Source organism: Triturus cristatus, chromosome 10 (assembly GCF_964204655.1).
Source record: "Triturus cristatus chromosome 10, aTriCri1.1, whole genome shotgun sequence".
In the NCBI taxonomy this organism is placed as follows: domain Eukaryota; kingdom Metazoa; phylum Chordata; class Amphibia; order Caudata; family Salamandridae; genus Triturus; species Triturus cristatus.
In genome coordinates, this window is record NC_140593.1 from 287886966 (window position 1) to 287909911 (window position 22946).

At 45.1% G+C, this 22946-nt stretch overlaps 1 protein-coding gene across 1 annotated transcript in view; it reads right to left on the reverse strand.

Annotated features, from left to right (window-relative positions):
• Nucleotides 1-22946, reverse strand: part of LOC146789337 (metalloreductase STEAP4-like) — a 370171-nt gene that overhangs the window by 97738 nt on the left and 249487 nt on the right. The window contains exon 4 of the mRNA XM_085631177.1: nucleotides 9533-9697. Coding sequence (XP_085487303.1) covers nucleotides 9533-9697 — 165 coding nt within the window. The remainder of the gene's footprint in view (nucleotides 1-9532; nucleotides 9698-22946) is intronic.

A 22946-nucleotide genomic window follows, 5' to 3' on the forward strand; every position in this document is an offset into this window, starting at 1 on the left:
CCTTGTCCGTGGGTCTGACCTAAAAAAACAACAACGATATATTAAAATGGTTCGAATCAGAATCGGTACAAAATGAGATGAGTCAAGTGGAGCACCAAGCAAGCACTGCAGTGAGCATGCCATTTAAAGCTGCTCCATGCCGGTGTTCTTAATTTTCTCCCGTCCCTTTTCTCTGAAGCTGGGAGTGCAACGCCCCACGCCCGTTAATACCAACCGCCACTGGTCTATACATGTTAAAGTTAACTTGATTCATTGTTGGGGGGCTCGTCTGTTGCCACAGATCGTAAATATTGTAGGAATGGTTCCCATATATCAGCAGGTCTAGTTGAGGAGGGGAGCTCCTCCGCATAGAGAACGAGTCGGTCCCAACAATTCGCCATGTCCTGGGGCCATCGTGTAGTCGTTGGATCTGCCGTGCTCTCCCAGGTCATTGCCCCCCGCCTCTTAGCCATCAGGAGGGCCACCCTCACCAATCTGCCCAGAGCTCCCTTCACAGCAGGCACCAAACCCAGCAAACAGATATGCGGAGAGCATTGTAGCTGCACACCAACCATTATGGATAGTATTCGGATCACTCCCACCCAGAATTCAGCCGCCCTGGGGCATACCCATGATAAATGCCAGAAATCAGCATCTGGGGCACCGCATCACTTACAGAGGTCGTTGTCTCGAAGCCCATAATTACATAATCTACTGGGAGTATAGTATACTTGATGTAGATACTTTTAGTTTATGATTCTAAGATTACAGTTCGAGGTCAGGGTTCCTGTGAGCTGACAGCAGTACTCCCAGTCCGGCAGTGACAACAGTTCAAATAAGTATTCCATACCTCCAAGCTACGGTTGGGGGGGCTGTGGTCTTTCCTCTGTGGCATTGCGATATAGTCTGGTGAGTAGGTGGTGATGTTTTGAGCTAAGAAGAAGAACTTGGAGAGTATTCAGAGTCACTGGTTCTGTGGGGAAGGTATAGTGGAGCGTTTGCAGCGCTTTTCTCAGTCTATGAACCAGGAAAATAAATAATGGTGTTTTGTTCTGTAAGTAGTCAAGGTCGTCAGCCGCCAAGAAGGAGCCCTCCGGAAAGAGGTCCTGCATTTTAACCATACCTACCTGACGGAAGGTGCGCAATGCCCCTGTCTCGTGTGCTACTGATAGAGCTGCGTGAAAAGCAATAAGTAATAGAGGGGAGTAGAGTGGCAGCTTACCGGCCAGGCGGCCGAGAGCCTGCCAGGCTTTGATAGTGGTGTCAATCATGTTAATTTCTGTACGGGGTGTCTCTCTCTTAGCGTGCGTTAGTATGGAGCTTAACGGGACAGGATGGGCATCCCCGTCCTCTATCGCTACGTATGGGATAAATTCATGCACGCCAATCCAGTAGTGGGCATATTGCGATTGAGCACAGAGATAGTACAGTTATGGGTCAGGCACGCTAAACCCCCCCTGCTTGTAGTCCATGATAAGCGTTTTCCATTACACCCAGGCCTGTCTACCCCCCAGACCAGCTGAAGGAGCTGTGTGCGCAAAGTACGAAAGAAGTGTTTAGTGAGCGGGATTGGTATGTTACTAAAAAGATACAAGAACTGTGGCAGTATCACCATTTTTATTAGTGTGATGCGGTCAGCCAGCGAGAAAGGAAGACGCACCCATCTATTTACCTGTTGTTCCAATTTGACATACGCGGGGCCATGGTTTGCACGTATCACCGTGTCGGGGTCTCTGTGTACCAATACCCCTAGATATTTCACAGGGTCCAGAGACCACTCTGTGGATATTCCTGGTCGTGGGGCGCAGTGCACTCTGTGAGCGGGACTACTACAGACTTGGACCAGTTTATCTGCAGCCCTGAAAACAGATCAAAGCGGATGAGTTCCAGCAGCACTGGTGCCATGAAACTGCGGGGTTCTCATAGAAATAACAGCATGTCATCTGCGTACATGGAGATACTGACTGGACAGTAGGCAAATCGCAGTGCTGCGGCCCGATGTCGCTGGCGGGTAACGCAGGCCAGAGGTTCATGAGACAAAGCGAATAGAAGAGATGACAAGGGACAACCCTGTCTCGTGCCCCTGGTAATACAGATTGGGTCTGATGTGCAGCCCTCCACCCGAACACGTGCCATGGGGTTGGTGTTCAGTAAGGTTATCCACTGCACAAATATTGGTGGAAGCCCATACGATGGAGGATGCCGAACAAATAACTCCACTCAATAGAGTCAAATGTTTTGGTAGCATCGAGCATAATATCCGCCGCCTATTCGGTTCTAGTATGTGAAATGTAGCAAAAAGAGCACGCAGATTGTGGGAAGTGGATTGAGTGGGAATAAAACCAGATTGATCTGGGAGGACCAGTTTTTGCAACAATGGTTGTAGCCTAGTGGCCAACAATTTAGCCAAGATCTTGGCGTCGATGTTTATAAGTGAAAGCAGCCGGTATGAGTCACAGCTATGTGTGGGTTTATCTTTTTTAAGAAGCGTGATGATCAGAGCTTCCCGCATGGTGGGCGGTAGTGTGCCAGAGTCAAACGCTTTAGAGTACATTGCTAATAAGTGAGGCGTTATCTCCTCCGCGTACTCCTTATAAAATTCTCCAGGGAAGCCAGCGGATCCCGGAGCTTTATTGTTTGGGAGGGATTTAATAACCGCGCGGACTTCTTCTGTAATCGGCTGACCGAGGTACTCCTGCTGCCTGTCCGATAACCAGGCGATGGATATGTCAGAGAGCTAGTCATGTAAGGCATCCGCGTCTGTCTCCCCTTGTGAGGTGTATAATGCTTCGTATGTAAGCCTAAATTGTTCCAGGATCTCTGAGGTGGTGTAGTGGTCTTGTCCGGAGGTATCTGTTATTTTGGACATAATCTGTTGGGTCATGCGATCTTTGATTTTCCTAGCTAAATGACGTCCAGGCCGCCCACCCTCCCCAAAAGCACGGGCCACATGTCGCCGGGAGATATATTTTACCTCCAGTTCGGCCATGTCAGTATATTCTAACGTGACCTCCTTAATGGCTGCAAGCGTTTGAGCGCAGGGCAGGGTCTCATAGTCCCACTCAAGCTCATGCAGCTTGTCCTCCAGTTTGCTAAACTGTCCTCGCAAATCCCGTAAAATGCCGGCAGACGTGCTAAAGCACTTGCCCCGGATAGTAGCCTTGAAGGCCTCCCAGAGGGTTGATGCATTGTCCACTGAACCCTTGTTATCCTCAAAGTATTGTGTAATGGCATCACGAATGGTCGTGGCATAGAGAGGAACGAGGAGAGCCTCCGTGCGGAGTCACCATGTGAAAGCGCGATGCGTGGTGCATGGAAAGTGTAAAGACACCAGCACAGGACTATGATCGGACAGAGTGCGGGGCAACCTAGCTGTGTTGGAGACCCACCCACTTGCTGTCTCACTCAGTAGCCAATAGTCGAGTCTGGACCAACTGTTGTGTGCAGTGGAAACATGCGTGCCTTCTCTTGCCTCTGGGTTCCGCTGTCTCCAAACATCCAGAAAGCCCAATTCGGCCATCCCATCATTAATAATTTGTGCCGCCTTAGGTGAGTGACCTCCCCTGCCACTTGCCTTATCTTTCCCCGGGTCAAGATGTGTATTAAAATCCCCCCCCCCCCACAATATCACAGCATCAGGCCAGGCACGTAGTTTGGAGATGACTCGTTTGAAAAAACCCGGGTCATCAGTGTTCGGGCCATAAGTATTTACAATGGTGATAAGAGTGCCTGCTAATTTCCCATGTACCATAGCAAAACGCACAGCATCATCAGTAGAGGCGTTAAGCTCCGTGAAGGGCAGCTGTTTCTTAACTAGTGTGAGGACACCACAGGAGTAAGAAGAGTAAGAGGGCGCTATACGATAACCCACCCACTGTGATCCAGCTCGACCATCTGATTGGGGTGTGAGGTGTGCTTCTTGTAATAAGGCAATAGCAACTTCATGTTTTCCAGAAATGGCAAGACCTGTCTGATCTTTTTCGGTGTATTGAGCCCCTGTACATTCTAAGTTAGGCAGTTAACTACAGTGTGGTGAGTATGAGGAGCTTAAACAGAACATAACATGAGCATGAAAATGAAGTGTAATACAAAAGCACATATACAATAATCATAGGGTTGATCGTCAAAATGGCCACGGAACAAACGCCCCCAACCCCACCCAACCCCCTCACCCCCACCCGCTTCAGCAGCCCCAACATGCCATAGCCATCCTGAACCATCCCAGATGCACCTTGAGTAACGGCCCAAGGGGGAAAAAAGTAGTGAGGAACACCCATAGGGGGGCGCAGGAACATAACATCCCTCCCGGTGTGGTGGGAGGTGGACGAGCAGTTTCAGTAAAGTTACCTGGCGAACAACACGTAGCAATACAATAAACGAAGAGAGAGAATCCTCATGGTAGGATAAAGGTGTACAATAAGTGGAGTAAGAGCGGTACAGTAGGACCATGTCCCGCGAGAGCCCCGCAGCAAAATTTGCAGTTTTAACAGCTCAGTGAGAAGAGAAAGGGAACAATATAACAAGAAGGATGCTGTCTAGTCAAAGGAGAGCACAACGAGGAGGTGAAATGCAGTACCCAACTCACACATCCTGATATTGGTGTCAATTGTTGACCACTGAATCTGTGGAGCCGCCATCTCTCCCCTCCGCTGCAATGGGGGAGCGGCCGCGCCTGGTCAAAGTCTTCGCAAAGTCCATGGCCACCTTAGGAGTGTTGAAGATCCAGGATCCATCATTGTCATCAATGCGCAGCCGCGCAGGATAGAGCATTGCTTAGGTCACTTTAGTAGAGATGATGAGCTTTTTAACAGGTAAGTATTCTCGACGAGCTTCTTGTACCGTCGCCGTGAAGTTCGGATAGAAGGCAAATTTGTTGCCCTCATGAGTGACATCCCCTTTTTCATGAGCAAGTTGAAGGATGGTATCCCGATCTCTATAATTGAAAAGATGAGCTATGATGGGGCGTGGTGGTGCGCCAGGTGGGGGGCGAGCTGCCAGAGATCTGTGAGCCCTCTCGAGAATTAGCACTTTGGAGAAATGTTCTGCGCCGAAAATATCGCAAAGTAATTTCTCAAGATATGTCTCAAGGCGGCCTGTATTCGTGGATTCTGGCAAACCAGTAAGGCGCACAATTTTACGTCTTGATCTAGCCTCTAAATCTTCGTTTCGCGCTTGAATTACAGCTAGCACCTTCTCCATGGAAGCCATCTTCGTGGTCACCTGCTGGAGACCGTCCTCCGCATCCGAAATACGTGTTTCTGCCTCCCCAAGCCGCAAGGAATGTTTGTCTAGTTTCTGCAACATGTGGTCCATACGGAGGTTGAGACTGGTCTATCTTACCATCAATGGATTGAAGACTTGATTGAACAGCTAGAAGAGTCTTGTCTATGCTGGATAGCCGGTCGCTAGGACCTTCGCGCTCCAAATCCGAAACCGCATGCTGGGACGTCTTGGTGGACCAGCGAGGCTCAAAGGTGAGACGTGGTTGAGTGCACTCCGATTTCCCCATGGCAGCACGCCTAGAACGGATAACAGATCAGTACAGGAGACTGTCGGCACCGCGGGCACGTCCGCCCAAAATTCCCGCAGATGTGTCGTGGGTGATGACCAGTGGCGGCGACAGCAGTAAGCCGTGGGAGATCTATATAGGTGGCAGGTAGAGCCCTCCAGTTCGCTCTGCCAGGGATGATCCATGGTTGTGGACAGGACACTAGATCCAACCTCGGCCCTCAAAGGCTGAAAGAGCCTATGGCCAGGCCACGTAGCCAAAGATGAAGTTGTAGCAGATCACGGAGGGCAGGAGGTACTATCCCATAGTGGCTGAGGCTGGCTCATCTGCCAGCGTGGTGAAGAGGTAATGAACAGTGCGGGGAGGTTGTGTAAGCGGTTAGGGCAGAGCATATATCACAGCTCTCCACAGGCAGAACTAGTAGCCTGGTGGTAGGTCGGGTCTCAGCGCATGTGGCAGCACAGCAGACGGTCTTAGGGGGTTGGAGACATCTCAGTCCCCGGGCTGGAGCACAACGGATCCGCAAGCTCTCATGGGTGAGTGTAAATGGGCGGCGCAGCCAGGAGCAGCCGCAGCAGAAGGCTCTAGCGCCAGACTGCAGGCAGGGAGCTCACGGGTGCCTCAGGGTGAGTGAGCTGTCAGTGGAGAGGCGTGTAGGCCACAACAAATAGCAAGGAAGGCCGATAGGTGAGGGGGGCACACACCGAAATCCGCACCCGGAGCTGCCGACAACCACTAGCAGGGACTGAGAGGGCACGCTGCCACGAACCAACCGCTGGACCCTTAAGACACAACGGGAGGGAGGCAGTCACAGCAGCCAGCGATCCGAGGGCCAAATGGGACTCGGCAGGGAAGGCCGCGGTTTCGGCGGCAAATGCGCCCGTCATCAGCGCCCACCTCAACCGCGCCAATCACGTAGTCCCCACAACACCCGGCCACCAGCGACACCCTCTAACCCCCCGGGTTAGGCCGAAGTTAGGTCCTCGCTTCACTAACCGCGTCACCGCCACCAGATTCCGCTCTGGGCCGCCATGCTGGTGCTGTAGGCCTCAAAGTTCAATGGCTTTGCTCTCACTAGGCTTCACTCAGCAGGGGCATCGCAACATGCTGAGATGTAGCCCTCACACTCCTTTGCTGGACCTCTGCATTAGATGGGCCGATGTCGCCAGGAAATCAGGATATTTGTCGGATGTCCGTCTCAGCCTGCGGAGATGCTCTACGGAGTGGCCATTTTGCGTTACGCTCTCTAGCACCCCAGAGCCACCCTAGTTCCTGAAATATTGTGAAGTTTTATGTAAAGGTTTTTTTTTCTTTTGTTTTTGGGGATCATAGAGATGACGTCGTGATCCCCGCGGACACGTTGCAAAAACGGAAAACAAAAGCAGACATTCAATGGCCACCAACACATTCAAAGATAATATGTAAAAAAATCATTCTGAACATTACCCTACACATATTACTATATACATACTTCTTTCAAAGCATGTTTAAACTCATGTTTTTGAACAAAGTTTCTTTATAATCCATATTTCAGACCTATTTTCTATTTTCAGTTATTTGGGAATTTGCGGTGACGTCGTTAACTGCGATGATCACACCTTTTCCATAAAGTCTAAAACCCATATATCCACACATACTGTAGTATTTTACACACTAGGGCTATCTGACTGTATTCTCTACAGTCATGTTTTGGTGGAAAGTTGCTATAAAAACCATACCTAAAACCTAATTTATCTGTTTGCGGTTACGCCGGAGGTCGCAATGACGTTGGTAATCGTTATCCGCGCAGACACGTCACGAATATGGTAAAACAAAAGCAGGCATTCAATGGCCACCAAAACATCCAAAAATAATATGTAAAAAAGTCCATTGTGAACATTGAACTACACATATTACTATATAAATACTTCTTACAAAGCATGTTTAAACTCATTTTTGCACTAAGTTTCTTTAAAAATCATCTTACAGACCTTTGATCCGTTTTTGCGGTTATTTGCGACTGTCGCACCTTTTCCATAAAGTGACAGCACATGAATGCACACATATTACAGTATTTTACACACTAGAGTTATATTACTGTACCCTTCAAACTCAAGTTTCTCTAGTGCCTTTCTAGAACAACCAACTCTAAAATCTATTTTCCATTTTCACAGTGTGCCTGGAGATCGCGATGACGTTGGTAGTTGCGCACCCTGCAGTTACATCGTTAAAGCAGAAAACAAAATCAGGAATTCAATAGCCAATAATAATAAAATGATAACCATATAATTAATTCTAACCATCGCAGAAGATAACTCACTTTATAAATAACTATAAAAACAAAATCTCAATATCTCTATAATAATGCGTATTAATGATTGACTGATATATTTTCTGATATATCCACCAATATCCGTGACGACGTTGACAACGCTGACGGTTGTGGCGTTGTCACGAATATTGCGCGTGATTAAAAAAAATCTATTTTGGACACATGACTTGTGTCACTAATACCCCCATTTCTCAAACATGGGTCAGAGTACCTCTACTCTGACCCCTTATGTTAGGTTTAGAGAAATGTTCAGCCCCGGGAATAATCCCCGAGCAGCCACAGCTGTCTGTACAGATTGCGTTCAGAAAATCAGAGCATTCCCTTTGGCCTGTGAATTCACTATTACTTGCGAAACCTTCGCAAAATATAGGCGGCCAGAGATATCGCTATAATTTTCAGCTTAAATTTTGCAAAAACTACTGAACAGATATAAATGAAATAAGAAGAAGGCACTTCCTTGAAACGACATCTACCTCCCTGCCGAATTTAGTGTAAGTCGATTCATCGGTTCGGGCTCTAGGTGTGGCTGAATGTTAGTATGGGAATTAACATTACAAACGCAACCTTATTTTGCACCCCAAATTCTCAGTCCCCATTACACGGATCACCCCCAAACTTTCCATGACAACGAAAACCTACCTTGACATTTTTGGGGGAAAATTACATGAAGAATGAAGATTGGTCAAACGAGGCCAAGCTATAGCAAGTAAAAAAATGCTTTTCCTATGGAAACATGGACCAAACTATAACTACCCACTGGCGACTGCCAATTCGGTCCCAAAACAGCACGCTCTACCACAGTTGGTGCCGGCATCGGGGACGGACCAAGCCCCGAATTTCTCAACCAACAACGAATGTGCACCGCACTCCAGGAACGTATTTCGAAGTAAGCAAAAATGTATTAGTGGTCACATAATATCAACAACAGACTGCCACTGACGCATTTCTACTGCAAAGTCTTGCTCATACTTTTTGTGAGTCCATCATCAGTTTTCGTTATCTATGTATATCCCCCACGCCGCTCATTATGAAGCATTGTGGGATTAGTAGTTTTCACAATGTTGTTACAGTATGCAATAAAAGCATATTGATATCAATCATGCGCCCATTTTTATGCAAAGCATTTGTACATTCAGCAACTGATGTGACACAGAAGAAAGTCTGATTTACATTTTGTTATTGTGATCGGTATTTATTGTTATCGGTAGTTTATATTGTTTTTTTCCCTTTTTGTGAGCCCATTCTATGCCGTTTACAATTATCAGGACAGACAGGCACATACTTGTTGTATCTCCTATGAGGTCTTGGTGTTGTTGACATTTTGATTCTTTTTATTTAAATACTCACCCCCTTCTACGTAATTCCATTGGGTACGTTTAGTAGATGTACCTACTTTTGGCATGAATGCAATTGTATTTCGTCCACTTGCGCTTCTAACATGTTTCAAACCTGAATGACTGATAACCGGTTTATTTTGCTAACACTGTCAGCCTGTTGTACTACATTTTTTCATAGCAAAATCATATTTAGTTTAGTTCTTAGGATACAGCGTCAAATCTACCTCACTCACTATCCCATTCATATAAACTACAACACTTCTTTTGCTCAAGTGCACAGATTTGCTACAATTGTATTTTCAGTTTATACATTTTAGCCACTGAAAAAAATGTGCACAACACACAGGCACTAGGTCTCAAATATTTTATGGAAACATATACATAGTTTTCATTTACCTGCACAAAGCGGAACTCCCGCCAGTTGACTGCATTACTAACAGATGGCAGGGAAGTTATTCCAAGAAGCAAATAGAAAAAGAATCCGAGGATACCCAGAGCTATGTATGAGTCGGTTCGCCAAGCTGACACAGTCTCAAATGGAGAGGTTTTGTTATTTTGTATCTGTTGAGAAAAAACCCACAAGGTATTATGTAATAGTTCTATTGTCTGCTTGTGCTGTAGATGCTGATGCAAGAACAACATGACCACAATATAGTGGAAATCAGAAGTCAAGGTGGCCATACTGGAGCTTCACAAAATATAAACAACACAGACACATGTGGATACGTTTGTTAGAGTCTGACTATGATTACTCATTATAGATGAGTGTGGTTTTCAAAATGAATAGCAACTCCATAAACCTCCAACTCAAAGCGGCGTTAGGGGTAGGAGACAAAGGGGCATATTATCAACGGCCAGCGATAATTATCGCTGGCCGTTTATAGCGATAGAAAAATTATCGCCAGCTCTCGCTGAATATTATCGCCATGATAACGCTATATTTACAACGCATAGTGCTATGGCGATAATATTTCAGTGATAGCGGTGTTTCCAATGGAACATCGCTGGTTTTCCAGCGATGCTCCATTGAAAACAGCGATAACATTGCTGATAGGACCCTGTGGTCCTATCAGCATAATCCATATCCCATTAAAAGTATGTCTTGGTCAGGAATTTAACAGGTGTTAAATTCCTGAGTTAAGGCTAAGGTAGCGCGATTTTTTTTATCGCTGCACCTCCTTGTTAATATCGCGAAGCTGCCTTCACAATATTAACATGTGTTGTTTTCACAGCCACGCCTCTTTTGCATCTCATTAGCGATGCGAGGCGAGGCTGTGAAAAAACGGGCTCTACATCAAGGAAACACACGCTAGCGTGTCCTTGATGATATTGCGATATAATTATCGCTGCTTTTCGCCCAAAAACTTACGCTAAAGCGGCGATAATTATATCGCCAGCCCTTGCTAATATGCCCCTATGACAAAATCTGTAGCTTTCCCTGGCAGTTTAAAAGTAGCTGAACAAGTTTGCTCTTTGCTCAGGCACTTGACAAAAGTTGCAATGTCCCGAAAGATTGCAATGTTCCAAATGTTGAAAATGTTAGTATGATCAAATAAAAGATTATACTGAACCTTATATTCGCAAAAATGTCACAGATGATAAATACCCTTCGCCCCCAGAAGTCCCTTAGAGACTTTATATAACTTGTGGACAACATATTTTTCATTTCATCAATAGGATTTATTGTAGCAAAAAGCAACAGAGTTGGAGTCTCGCTTGAAAAGATAGGATGATTTGCAATGCTTTCAACCTCGCATATATTTAATTTTATAATTAGAAATGTACTTGTTTTTATCGGGCACTCTAGTTGGACTACAATACTTTAGGCTGATTACATAATATTTAATACTAAATATTTAATTGAGAAACAATATGAAATTTTTGTTGGCTCAGATCAAACACTTTAAATGGAGTTTTGGGATTGGGCTCTGCATCAAATACTTTACAAGCATTTGTTATAATTCTACACACAAAGGGGCATATTATCAAGACATGGCGTTAAAATTATCGCCGCTTTAGCGGCAGAAAACTGGCGATAATGGGCTTGATAATATGCCCTTGAGAATTCCCATAGAAGCCCATGTTCTGGTGTCAACATGCTCTTCTATGGGAATTCTCAAGCGCATATTATCAAGCCCATTATCGCCGCTTTAGCGGCAGTTTTCTGCCGCTAAAGCGGCGATAATTGTAACTCAGTGCTTGATAATATCCCCCAAAGTTCTTCCGGATGTAATGACAGACAAGAAGGGAAACTGAGCACTGAAGTACCTATTAATACAAGGTGTAGCATGAGTGAGAAGGCAGCAAGCAGCAGGGGCATTTGAGGAAGAGGCAGTTGTAGACGTGTAGCAGAGCTTGAGAAATAATCCTGCCACGAGCTCTAAAAAGATTATCTTTATATGTATGTTTGCAAAATTTGTGGAGGTTGTGGCAAGATAGACATAGTACGAAGACCATAGCATAACCCATGTCAGCTAGCATGTATGTTTTTAGAAAGATGATGGTCATGATGCTGAAGGAACCATTTGCAGAGCACCAATATTACATTAAAGAGCCCTTTGTCCATTTAAACTGCAAGCCTTTCTTGAGATTGTAGCTGCGCTGAGGATGAACGCTGTACTGTACATGTAATATATGGTGGTTTTTTTCAAGCAGAGGACGTAGTGGCACAAGAAAAGACATTTCCTATACAATGAGAACAAATCCAATGTGCAAAAAAACCAAAAATTGATTAACCCCTTCGATGCTCATGATGGAGCGGTTCCGTCATGAGCATCGGTTGGGCTGTGCTTATGACGGAACCGCTCCGTCATGGGCACAGCCCCTGGGGGAAGCGCTGGCGCTCCCCCCCTGGGGCATTGATCTTGCCCCCACAGAGGGGGATGGCAGCGGAAGAGTTTCCGCTGCCACCCCGAACCCCCCACGCTTCCCCATGACGTCAGCACGCACAGCACGCGCCGACGTCATCAGGAAGCGCTGGACGTGCTGGAATTCATTTCTTTCCAGCGCGTCCAGCGAAGGTGGTAGGTGTTTTGCCTCCGGTGGGGCGGGGGGGCTATTTTTGGATGCCTTGAGGCATCGGAGGAGAGGAAAGAGTATTTCCTCTCCCCTGATGTCTCAATGCTGGGCATTCCTGCTTCACGATCGCGCACAGCGTCGCGATCGTGGAGCAGGGATGTCCCACTAGACACCAGGGATGTTTGTTTTGCGCAAAGGAAGCGACCCCTTGGGCAAGGGTCGCTTCCTGGGGGGCCAAATTTCAATTAAGACTTTTCTGCCCCCTCTGGTGGCAGATCAGTCTTTTGTTTAGCCGTTTCTGGTCCCAGGGGGGGCAGAAAAGCCCACTAGACCCAGGGATTTGTTTGTGCTTCGAATGGGAAGCGACCCATTGGGCAAGGGTCGCTTCCCGAGAGGACATTATTATTTTAGTGATACTCTGCCTTCCCTGGGGGCAGATCGCCTCATTTTTTGGGCTTTTCTGCCCCCGGGGGGGGCAGAAACCCCCAATAGACACCAGGGAAAATGTGAAAAATATGTTGGAAGTGACCCCTTGGGCAAGGGTCACTTCCGGGGGCCATTTTTTTTTGTATTGGGAATTCTGCCCCCCCCCCGGGGGCAGATCGGCCCCTTTTTTGCCCTTTCTGCCCCCAGGGGAGGCAGAAACCCCCACTAGACACCAGGGAATTAGTTTAAATAAAAATGGAAGTGACCCCTTGGGCAAGGGTCGTTTCCAGTGGGGAAATTTTTTTATGATATGTATTTGCTCCCACCCCCCCCCCCCCCCGCCCCGGGACAGATTAGCCTGTTTTTTTTTCCCTGCTGTTTTCTGCCCCACCTGGCACACAACCCGATTGACCATTTGGGTAGTAACATAGCATGTTATAATGTTTATTGTTATATTTTTTGTGAATTGCAATTGTAATGTTTTTTTTTTTACTTTTTTGTTCTAGGTGAAGGCTTTTGCTCTTTCCTGTTTGCGGTTTCGTTACTGGTGGTTCTGCTGTTTGTGTAGTTTGGTAAGTGACATTTTTTTGTACAATGTAAATGAGTTTGATTTCTCTGCATGAATTTTTTTTGCAAATGGTGTAATAATAGCAGTATGTTTGGTTTTTGAGTGTCAAAAACTGTTTGCATTTGTGCTCGATGTGTATTTTGTTGTCTTGTGAGTAATTTGTTTTTTTTTCTTCTTTCTAGTTGGATATCTTTGGTTTTTGCTGTGTCACTGCAGAGTAGGTTCTGGTGAGTGTATCTGTCTCTTGTAAGTGAATTCTATAGTTTTTGAGTACATTGATCTTTGTGATAAAGGTACACATTTCTTTACTTACTTGGTTTGCACATTGTTGGTTGTTGTTGACTTGTTTGTGCAGTCTTCTATCTTAGTAAGTATAATGGCTAGCCACAGGATTACTGCTCAGCAGGTTGTTGGTTTGCTTTTTGAGTCTTCCTCTGACCATGGTTCAGAGACTGACTCTGCATCTGAGGCAGAGGAGGCAGGGGACGATTCTGGCAGTGAGTTTTCTCTCCATATGGAGTCATCGGATGATGAAGATACTCTTAGTGCGGATGAAGTGCCTGTGTTAGAGGCGGAGACTGATGTGCCAATTGTGCGGCAAGAGGCATCTGGGCTGCAGCCTGGGGCTGCAAGGCTTCCCGTTGGTGTAGTGCAGCAAGAGGCTTCAGGGCTGCAGACTGTGGCTGCAAGGCTTCCCGTTGGTGTAGTGCGGCAAGAGGCATCTGGGCTGCAGGCTGGGGCTGCAAGGCTTCCTTTTGAAAGTGATGACCTCTGGGTTGCCCCTGGCATGGTGCAGCCGGCATTGCCAGACTTTACTGGTGTTCCAGGGTGTAGAGTGAATACTGAAAACTTTTTGCCGATACATTTTTTTCATTTGTTTATGGACGATGTGTTTTTGGCAGAGATTGTTGAGCAGACTAATTTGTATGCCGAACAGTTTTTGAGGGACAACAGTGCCAGTCTTAAGCCACACTCTAGAGCTACCCGGTGGACTCCCACAAATCTTGAAGAGATGAAGAAGTTCTTGGATTTAACTTTTTTGATGGGCTTGCTAAGGAAGCCATCAATGTCTTCATATTGGTCTACTAGTCCCTTGATGGCAACTGCTATTTTTCCGGCAGTCATGAGTCATGACAGGTATTTGCTTCTGCTTCGGATGATGCATTTTGTTGATAATGGTTTAGCGTTGCCACGAGATCACCCTAAGTGTGACCATCTTTTTAAGATTAGGCCTGTCCTTGATTACTTTGCTGATCGATTTTCTGAGATCTATGCTCCTGGGAAAGAAATTGCAGTGGATGAGTCTTTGGTGTTGTTCAAGGGCCGCTTGGTTTTTAGGCAATTTATTCCTAGTAAGAGGGCACGCTATGGAATTAAGCTGTATATGCTGTGTGACAGTAGGACTGGATATGTCTCTAATTTCAGGGTGTTGTTTGGGAACTTGGTAGAGGATTTTTTAACAAAGGCCACCATTTATATGTAGATAACTTCTACACTGGTGTGCGGTTGTTCATCCAAAAGTTGGAATCTGTTTTTAAAAAATGTTAAACAAACAGCCCGTAAACAGAGAGTGTTTTCCAAGGAAAAAAAAGGCATTGTGCCATTCACCCTAATTAGTAATGGCCTTCCTACAATGGTACCTACTCCATCAGGGGATTGGAGACAGTATTCCACCAATGGAGGCCCTATCAATGAAATACTTACTGTCTACCCGTCTCTACATGAGACAGACGTATCGATCCATCTGCCAAACTCGAAGGGGCAGATTTACAAGCCCCTTGTGACACTTTTATGCCGCCGTTGAGTCAATTTGTGATGCAGCGCCTGCATAACAAATGCAGCCAATATACAACTTGACACATCTAGGGAGATGCGTCACGTTATAAAGCCCTGCGTCACATTATATCTGCGTCAGGTATAATGTATGCAGTGCAGACGTTCCCACGCAGGAAAGCCTAGTAAAAGTGACGCAGTGAAATCTGCAAGATTTCACTGCATAACTTCTAGGACATCACTGTGTCAAACCCTCACGCCTGCTTGAAGTAGGCGTAAGGAGTAACATAGTGTAGTGGGAATAGGCCTCAAAATGCATTGCTTGAGTTGCGTCATGCTTGCGACACAACTCCAGGAATGCGTGACTTTTCCCCCAACAGATGTGTCAGAATTTCTGATGCATCTGTCAATCCTTGCGCTTTGGTGCGCCGTATTGTAAATACTGCGCAACCTTGGTGCCACATAAGTTTCTCAGAGTGGTGCAGGGAGAGTGACGCATCTCAACAGATGCGTCACTTTCTTGTAAATATGCCGCTAAATCGGGCTCTTATATCCTATGAGTGGCTAAATAAGGTAGCGGGCAAATACAAAAAAAACCTGAACTCATATTGTATCCTGGTTATCATTTCTAATTTGAAAAGATAATGAGGTGATTTGACAATGCCAAGAAATCTTTGAGGCAAAGAGGGAATCAATACTCAGTGGTCTCTACAAATCTATATGAGATCTTCTACAGTGAATCTAAATTCTTCTATGACCCCCCCTCAAAGAAGCAGATGAGTTTATTTGAGAAACTTCTTGGTGAAAAGCACCAATGCACACCTAAAGCACAGGGTACCAATGATCATCACTGAATCCATGACGAGATGCTCTGGGGTATGTGCACCAATTAACAAGGTGGACATCAGGGATTAGTATGACTTCAGCCAGGTGTCAATAATTCTAAGATAATTTCATGTTTGCACTAAAGCTCTGCTCATCTAATATGTTTATTGCCTCTTGTTGATATTCCTACACAATACGTATGAGAGGATTTGACTAATCAGCTTGCACTAATATATGGTTGTTAGTATGATTTATGATTAGTTATGTAGTTAGATAGTTATCTTCACTAACCAACCAGGACAATTTGGAATCCAACTGCCTTAATATTTGTTGTCTATTGGCTGTAATGGCGCACGTCAATATTGAGTAAATTCAGTAGTCATATTACTTGTTGTAGGGAAGACATGTGCTTCATTTCAGTGGACCATGCTCTGGCATGCTGTTTAGAGGAGACTGGATAGAAACATTATATGTGTGAATGTTGTACATCCTATACCTCAGGCAAGCAACATCACGAGGTAATTGATGTTCACAGGAACCACAATGGAACAGGATGCTTAGGAACTGGAGCCCACTGCTACGTCCAACTATTCACTCTATGGTCCCTATTACAAATTGGGTATGTGTTTCCCTGATTACAGGTTTAACTGGTGCTGTAATGCTCGTGATAAAACCAAATGCATTTCTGTGCACATTTTCTCACTATTAACAGGTGGATCAAAATGTCTGTGGAAAACCACCTGAATTGGGGATAGCGTGAGGAATTGGATCATGCACTTTTGTGTCCTGCCTGAATTCTTTACTTTCTAGCCTGATAACTTATGAAACCTATCAATTGAAGGGCACATACTATCAAGGACAGATAGCTGCCCCATGGTACCCACCACGCTGTATAAATTATAGTGTAAATCTAATGGGTTACTATGAATGTATTTGCTAGCTCTACTCCCTTAATATTGAGTACTGCCGAGGGCCTCTCGCTTGGCAGTGTGCTGATTTTTTTAAACTGAAAAAGCATGAGTCTTTACATCAAAAATAATGTCCTGAATGTCCCCATTATTCCTGCTTTGGGTGACTATGTTGACTTCTCAGCTATCAGGTTTAAGTGGTAATAACTTGATTTGTCTCCTTATATACCCAGCCCCATACAAGAAATTCAGAGCCTGAATTTGAGTGGCCTCCTGGTGAGATCCATTACCCAAAGCTGGTATGGTCTCTATCATAAAAAAATCATTCTCTCAAATTTCCTCTATCTAGATCATGTAATCTCCGCTACATCGTCTGCACCATTTTTTTTAACTCCATCAGGGCTTGCTAATGGAGGCGATATGGGGGGCATTCTTAGATGTGCCAGTTATAGCAACCTATTTGCATTATGTCATTTAAAGTGATTGTGGGTACTTGACCTGTCTTTGGTATGTCAAACAAAAGATGCAGTGGTTAATAACAACTGGTCACAATCTACATGTGAGTATACAAAGAGCTGATGTTGTTCTCAACAAATGGATCACTTCTTCACCTGCTTCTCAGCACCAGCGTCCCTGTGTTCTAGATGACATGAAAGCCACCCAATTTTCCAGGCAAAAGCACACACATAAGCTGAGGATACCTGCTTTGCTTTCCACATAATGCAGTGCTTTCTATCGGAGTCACCTTTCTTAAAGAAATCTAATTGAGTAAGAAGTGCTTCAGTTCTACTTCTTAAAGGCTTTTTTACAGACTGGTTATTGTTCTGTGATGCTAAGTTATCAAGAGGATGATAACTCGCCCCATACACACCTTCAGTTTATTAGAATTAGAACCAGAGTGAAGAAACTTTGCAAGAACAACTCATCCCCACTGTATACATTACAGGAAGCCACTGTATGGCACTGGGTGTGTATTTAACTAGGATGGTATCTTCACCAAGCTCTAAATTTAAAGAAAAACAATCAATTGGTGAATGCTGTGCTTTCAGTGGTAGTCCGACCTTGGCAAGCAGCTATCAGCAGAGGCTTCAAGCACCTTAGGGCCACTGTAGGAATATAGTGACGTGTCAAGACTGCACATCATGCACCATAGGTATGCAGTCCTTCCATACAACACCCCTTCCAGACTTCACGGAAACATGGATGTTGCAGACAGATGTGTCATTAGTTCAATTACTCTCCGGCAAACTTTATCAGCTTGGCCTGGCATGGTATTTGATGGATACTTTTTGGAAGGCGGTTGCCATAATCTATGGACCACTTGATGGCCATGTGATTGTATCGCCTTATTAAAATCAGTATTAATGTTTATTAAAAAAAAAAATATTGCCAAATCTAACCTAGCTTCTAGAATCTATAGAATTAAAATAGTTCAAGAATAGCTGCTACTAAAAATATAGAATATATTATCTTTCAAGAGATGGTTGTCTGTTTCCATACACAGGAATAACTTTTTATTAAATAATAAAAAGTGCATTATCCTACAGCGGCCGTCTAGCCCTGAAGGGCATAAGAAAGCACGGTTTCCTCACCTACTTGTCAGAAAAAGCAAAATGTGAGAGGCTGCTTTGGAGTCACACACACTCCCATTCAGAGCTTACATGTCAGCAAAAGTGTGGATGGTTTGTTGTGACAACTTATATCAGAATAATTCCCTAAATATACTAAATTCATGTGATAGGGAGTTTGACTGTGAAAGTCAAATCTTATCTAAGTATGCTGATTTTTTTGTAGATACCAAAGCTTACAGCAGCAATCGTAGCTGCTCTATTTGTTGTGTACCATATCTGTTTCTGAATTGTTTTCTTGAGGAGACCTCTCAAATGAAGGCCAAAATATATTCTATACAGGTAAAATCTATCAAAGTTCTGCTTATTTGTTTTTCGAATGGTAACACACTGTCTTGCAATGTCTACCACAAATGGACCCCTTCTTAGTTCTAGCTGGTGGCAGATTGATTTAGTTAGTTACAAGCAAAGCTAATGCTATTGCTATGTAGATGGGAAAAAGGTACACGCCATTCAACCTTTTTTTGTTGTGTCATCTATTCAACACTCAATCACTCATTCATTCATTCATCCATGCATTTACTCATCTAACCAAGAACTCGGGAAGATTTATAATTTTTTCAGACTACGTAACACTGCAGGACCAATTGCTGTGTGAAAGGGAGAGGGAGGGAATGTGCCATATCTATCAAGAAATGGCACATTCCTGCTCTCTCCTTGCGCTGATGCATTGATGGCTGCCTAACTCCAACACAGGCACCCTTGCACTATGGTGCAAGAGTACCTGCTTAGCAGGCAGGATTATTTTATGCAAGAACGGATATCTTCTGTTAGGCGTTTTCCTCTTTCTACGGGTGCTGCAAAAAACAGCACACGTAGAGAGAGGAAAAACAAGGCGAAATAAAGATATTTCTCCTTGTTACGCCTCCTGTATCATTTTGACTCATTGCTAGGTCTACCACTCATGGTAAATCAGGGAAAGCGCCAAAATCCATGGTGGATGCATGGCACACACACCCTCCACCCGTGGAATGCCTCCCTGAGGCAGAGTAATGCAAGGCAGCGACTACCTTGAACTACCTTGCATTGTTCCAGATTTGCCGAGCACCGCAGAGCCACGCAAGGTGTCGCCCTTGAGTTACCTTGCATTCTGCAAGGAAGATACAAAACTTTGATCAATATGCACCTCAGTATCTCTGCAAATCGCGTAGGCAGTCACCATTCATCCATTGATTAGTTTTCACATTTATGCATACATTCACCCACACCACACATTAATACATACATTCACCCACACACACACACACACGCACACGCATATACACACACACACACAGGGTTTGTTAATGCTTGTTGGCATTTGCTTTTAGAAAGCAAGAGCTTACTCTCAGTGACAAATGCAACCAAGGCCGATGCGAAAGTCTCCATTCTCTATATAATGGCCCTTAGAACGCCAGGGTTGCTGCCAAAGAATAGATTTCCTCATGTGAAACCCTGACATGTTTTAGCATCTTGTACCGGTTTTTGAAAGGCTGTTTGCCACTGCCTTTTCAGTGCCTGTCTGAAGTTCAGTTCTGCCTCTCTCTCAAAGTCAATGCACTAGATATTTGTTTTTATAAAAATCAACATTGCCACCACTGTGGTGCCTGCCTCCAATGCAATTAGACACTTTTCTCCAAGACTGTGCTATTTGTGTTTATTTTTAAAGCTGTAAGCTTGCTGCTACCGCAGTGGCTCCCTGAAGCGCCCACCTGCCTTTCCAGAGCCCCCAGGTCTTTCAGAACAGAAAGCCTTCTTGCAAAGAACTGCCTGCCTCTTGTGTGCCGCACTGTCATTTTTTTTCTCTACGTCCTTGCTCTTCCTATTAGCTTTTGGAACAGCACACCTGCTACCGCTACATTACTTGCCTCGTGTGAAAGGTTGGCATGTTCCCTGTTGTTTGTTATTGCTTTTGAAAAAAGGCAAAATGCCACTAACTCTTTTACACCCACGTGAAGTTCAGCTGTTTCTCGGAAACTATACTTCGATGCGTTTGCATAACATTAGCATTGCTGCTACTTTACTTAGTGTTTGCTGTAAATTGAACCATAACTTTTTCAGAGCCTCTATCCTTTTTATTGGTGTCCCTACTTTATCAAAATGCTTGAATCTTCAATTGATTGTGAAACAACACACCATTTCTGCGGCTTCTTGGTGGGGTGCCAACCTACCTGTTTAGATATATTATATTTGTTGTTTTCGCCAGTTATATTCTCATTTCACCACTACTAGCTCTAAACCTCTTTTTAAATGAAGAAATTCCACCAATTTGTGGTGGGAACCTGAGTGAACTGGGATCTCCCTGTTTTGTAGGAAAATCCGCAAACACACTAATCTCCCTCTTCTTGCAAAATGTGAAAGGGGAAAAGTGCGCAGAACGAGGAAAGTAGTTGAGGAAATCAAAGTGCAAACAGGGTTCAGGGGGAATCCTGCACCTGCACTAGCAATTATTCCTTTTTAGGTCAAGCCTGAGCCAGCGCGCAAGCGCTGCTCAGGCGATCTGTTGTAGGTAGAGTACGGAGGAGAAGCCCCACCCATATTTTTCATTGGCTTTTTTCTTTGTCCTTCGTAAATGCTGGTGTCTGATTCCTTAATAGGCTTGCTAGTCCCTCCTTAGTACAGCCATGTCGTCATTTGTATCCTCCCATGGCTACTGGCCCCTTTACTTCGGTTCTTACATGGTACATGTTATTTTAGTATTGTAAGCACTATTTTCTTTATTGAGTTTGTCCTACTTCAGGCACAACGATGTGCTTTGTTTTCTTGAAGCGCACTGTGAGCGCTTTCACTTTCGAAGCTGCCGGGACAATCGCGATCGCTTGTTTGCAATGCCATACGTCTCGCATTAATAAGCGAGATCTATTGCACTGCAACTATTTTTTATTTAATGGCAGCCTGCGCGCCGACATGTTTCCATAATGTGCTGCCGAGCGCTTGAGCCATTGCAGCCCCCCTCCCATTCCCCCTTGTTTTTTCTGGAGCGCGGTCTCGGGCAGTGCGAGGAACTCTGCTGCTCATTTAAATAGGTATGTCAAATCTGGCTGGAGATGCATTTGGTTTTTAGAACTTTTATTTTTGATACAGCTCCAGCTGCCTACGCATGACTGGCCGAAAGTCACCTCCTCGACATGGGGTACCTGTCAGTTATGTGTTATTGTGTGTGCACGGTTATGTGCCTACATTGCTGCCTGCATGTGAATTCTGTAGTGAGACGTTCCTGTGCATGTCACTATTGCGTGTGTGTGCCAGCAGCAGTGCCAGAACAGTCATCGCCTCCACACCTCTGATTGCAGAGCACTTCAGTCTTTTATATAAAGCGGGGCACCCGCTTTCAAGTTAAAAAAACTCTTGACATGTTATATTTATAAACATGACCGAGCATGGGCTCCCCGCCGCACACCCCACAATGAGAGAATACTTCAGAAGCACTTTTGTTTGAAGTATGGTGGCCAGGCCTTATTTTGTTCCGAAGGGAGGGGCTCAACTACCACCATTTTAAAAAAAACGCTTCTCAGCACACTGCTCATTTCACGAGCTCTGTGCTATCTCTTCTCCCAATGACAAAATCAGCCTGCCTATTGCAGCACCTCCCGCCCACGCTGCCGGGTTAAGGAGACTGCGTCTTTGTAATCTGCTGGGCTGAGCCTCTCATGGGATCACCTCTACAGCCGCTGCTGGCCTCAGACCTGCCCACCTCCCCTTCTCGCCTGCAGCAACTGATCCACCATCGTCCATACCGCTCTGTAGCATGGTGGACAGAGAGAGACACCGGGGGATACTAGGTGTCCTCAATACTTTTTTTTTCCTGTTGTAAATAGCTCAAACCCGACCCGATGTTATCAGAGTGCTTTACATAGGCGGTGCATTACAGACGGATGCATTAATTTTTATGCATGGGGAGAGTGAGTGATTTGCCTAGTTTCCGTGAGCACTGGTTTCAGTACAGACCGATGCATTTATTTTTCAGCACGGGGAGAGTGAGCGATTTACCTAGCTTTCCTTGAGCACTGGTTGCATTACGGCGCACACGTTCATTTTTAGGCATGGGGAGAGTGAGCGATTTGCCTAGCTCTCCGTGACCACTTGTTGCAGTACAGTCGGATGCATTCATTTTTAGGCACGGGGAGAGTGAGCGATTTGGCTAGCTTTCTGTGAGCACTGGTAGCAGTACAGACAAACACATTCATTTTTAGGCACGGGGTGTGTGAGCAATTTGCCTAGCTTTTCGTGAGCACTGGGTGCAGTACAGATGGACGCATTCATTTTTAGGCATGTGGAGAGTGAGTGATTTGCCTAGCTTTCCATGAACACCGCATTCATTTTTAGGCACAGGGAGAGTGAGCGATTTGCCTAGCTTTCCATGAGCACTGGTTGCAGTACAGACGGATGCATTCATTTTTAGGCATAGGGAGAGTGAGCGATTTGCCTAGCTTTCCATGAGCACCGCATTCATTTTTAGGCACAGGGAGAGTGAGCGATTTGCCTAGCTTTCCATGAGCACTGGTTGCAGTACAGACGGATGCATTCATTTTTAGGCATAGGGAGAGTGAGCGATTTTTCTAGCTTTCTGTCAGCACTGGTTGCAGTAGAGATGGACAAATTAATTTGAAGGCACGGGGAGAGTGAGCAATCTGCCTAGCTTTCTGTTAGCACTGGTTGCATTAGAGCGCACGCATTCATTTTTA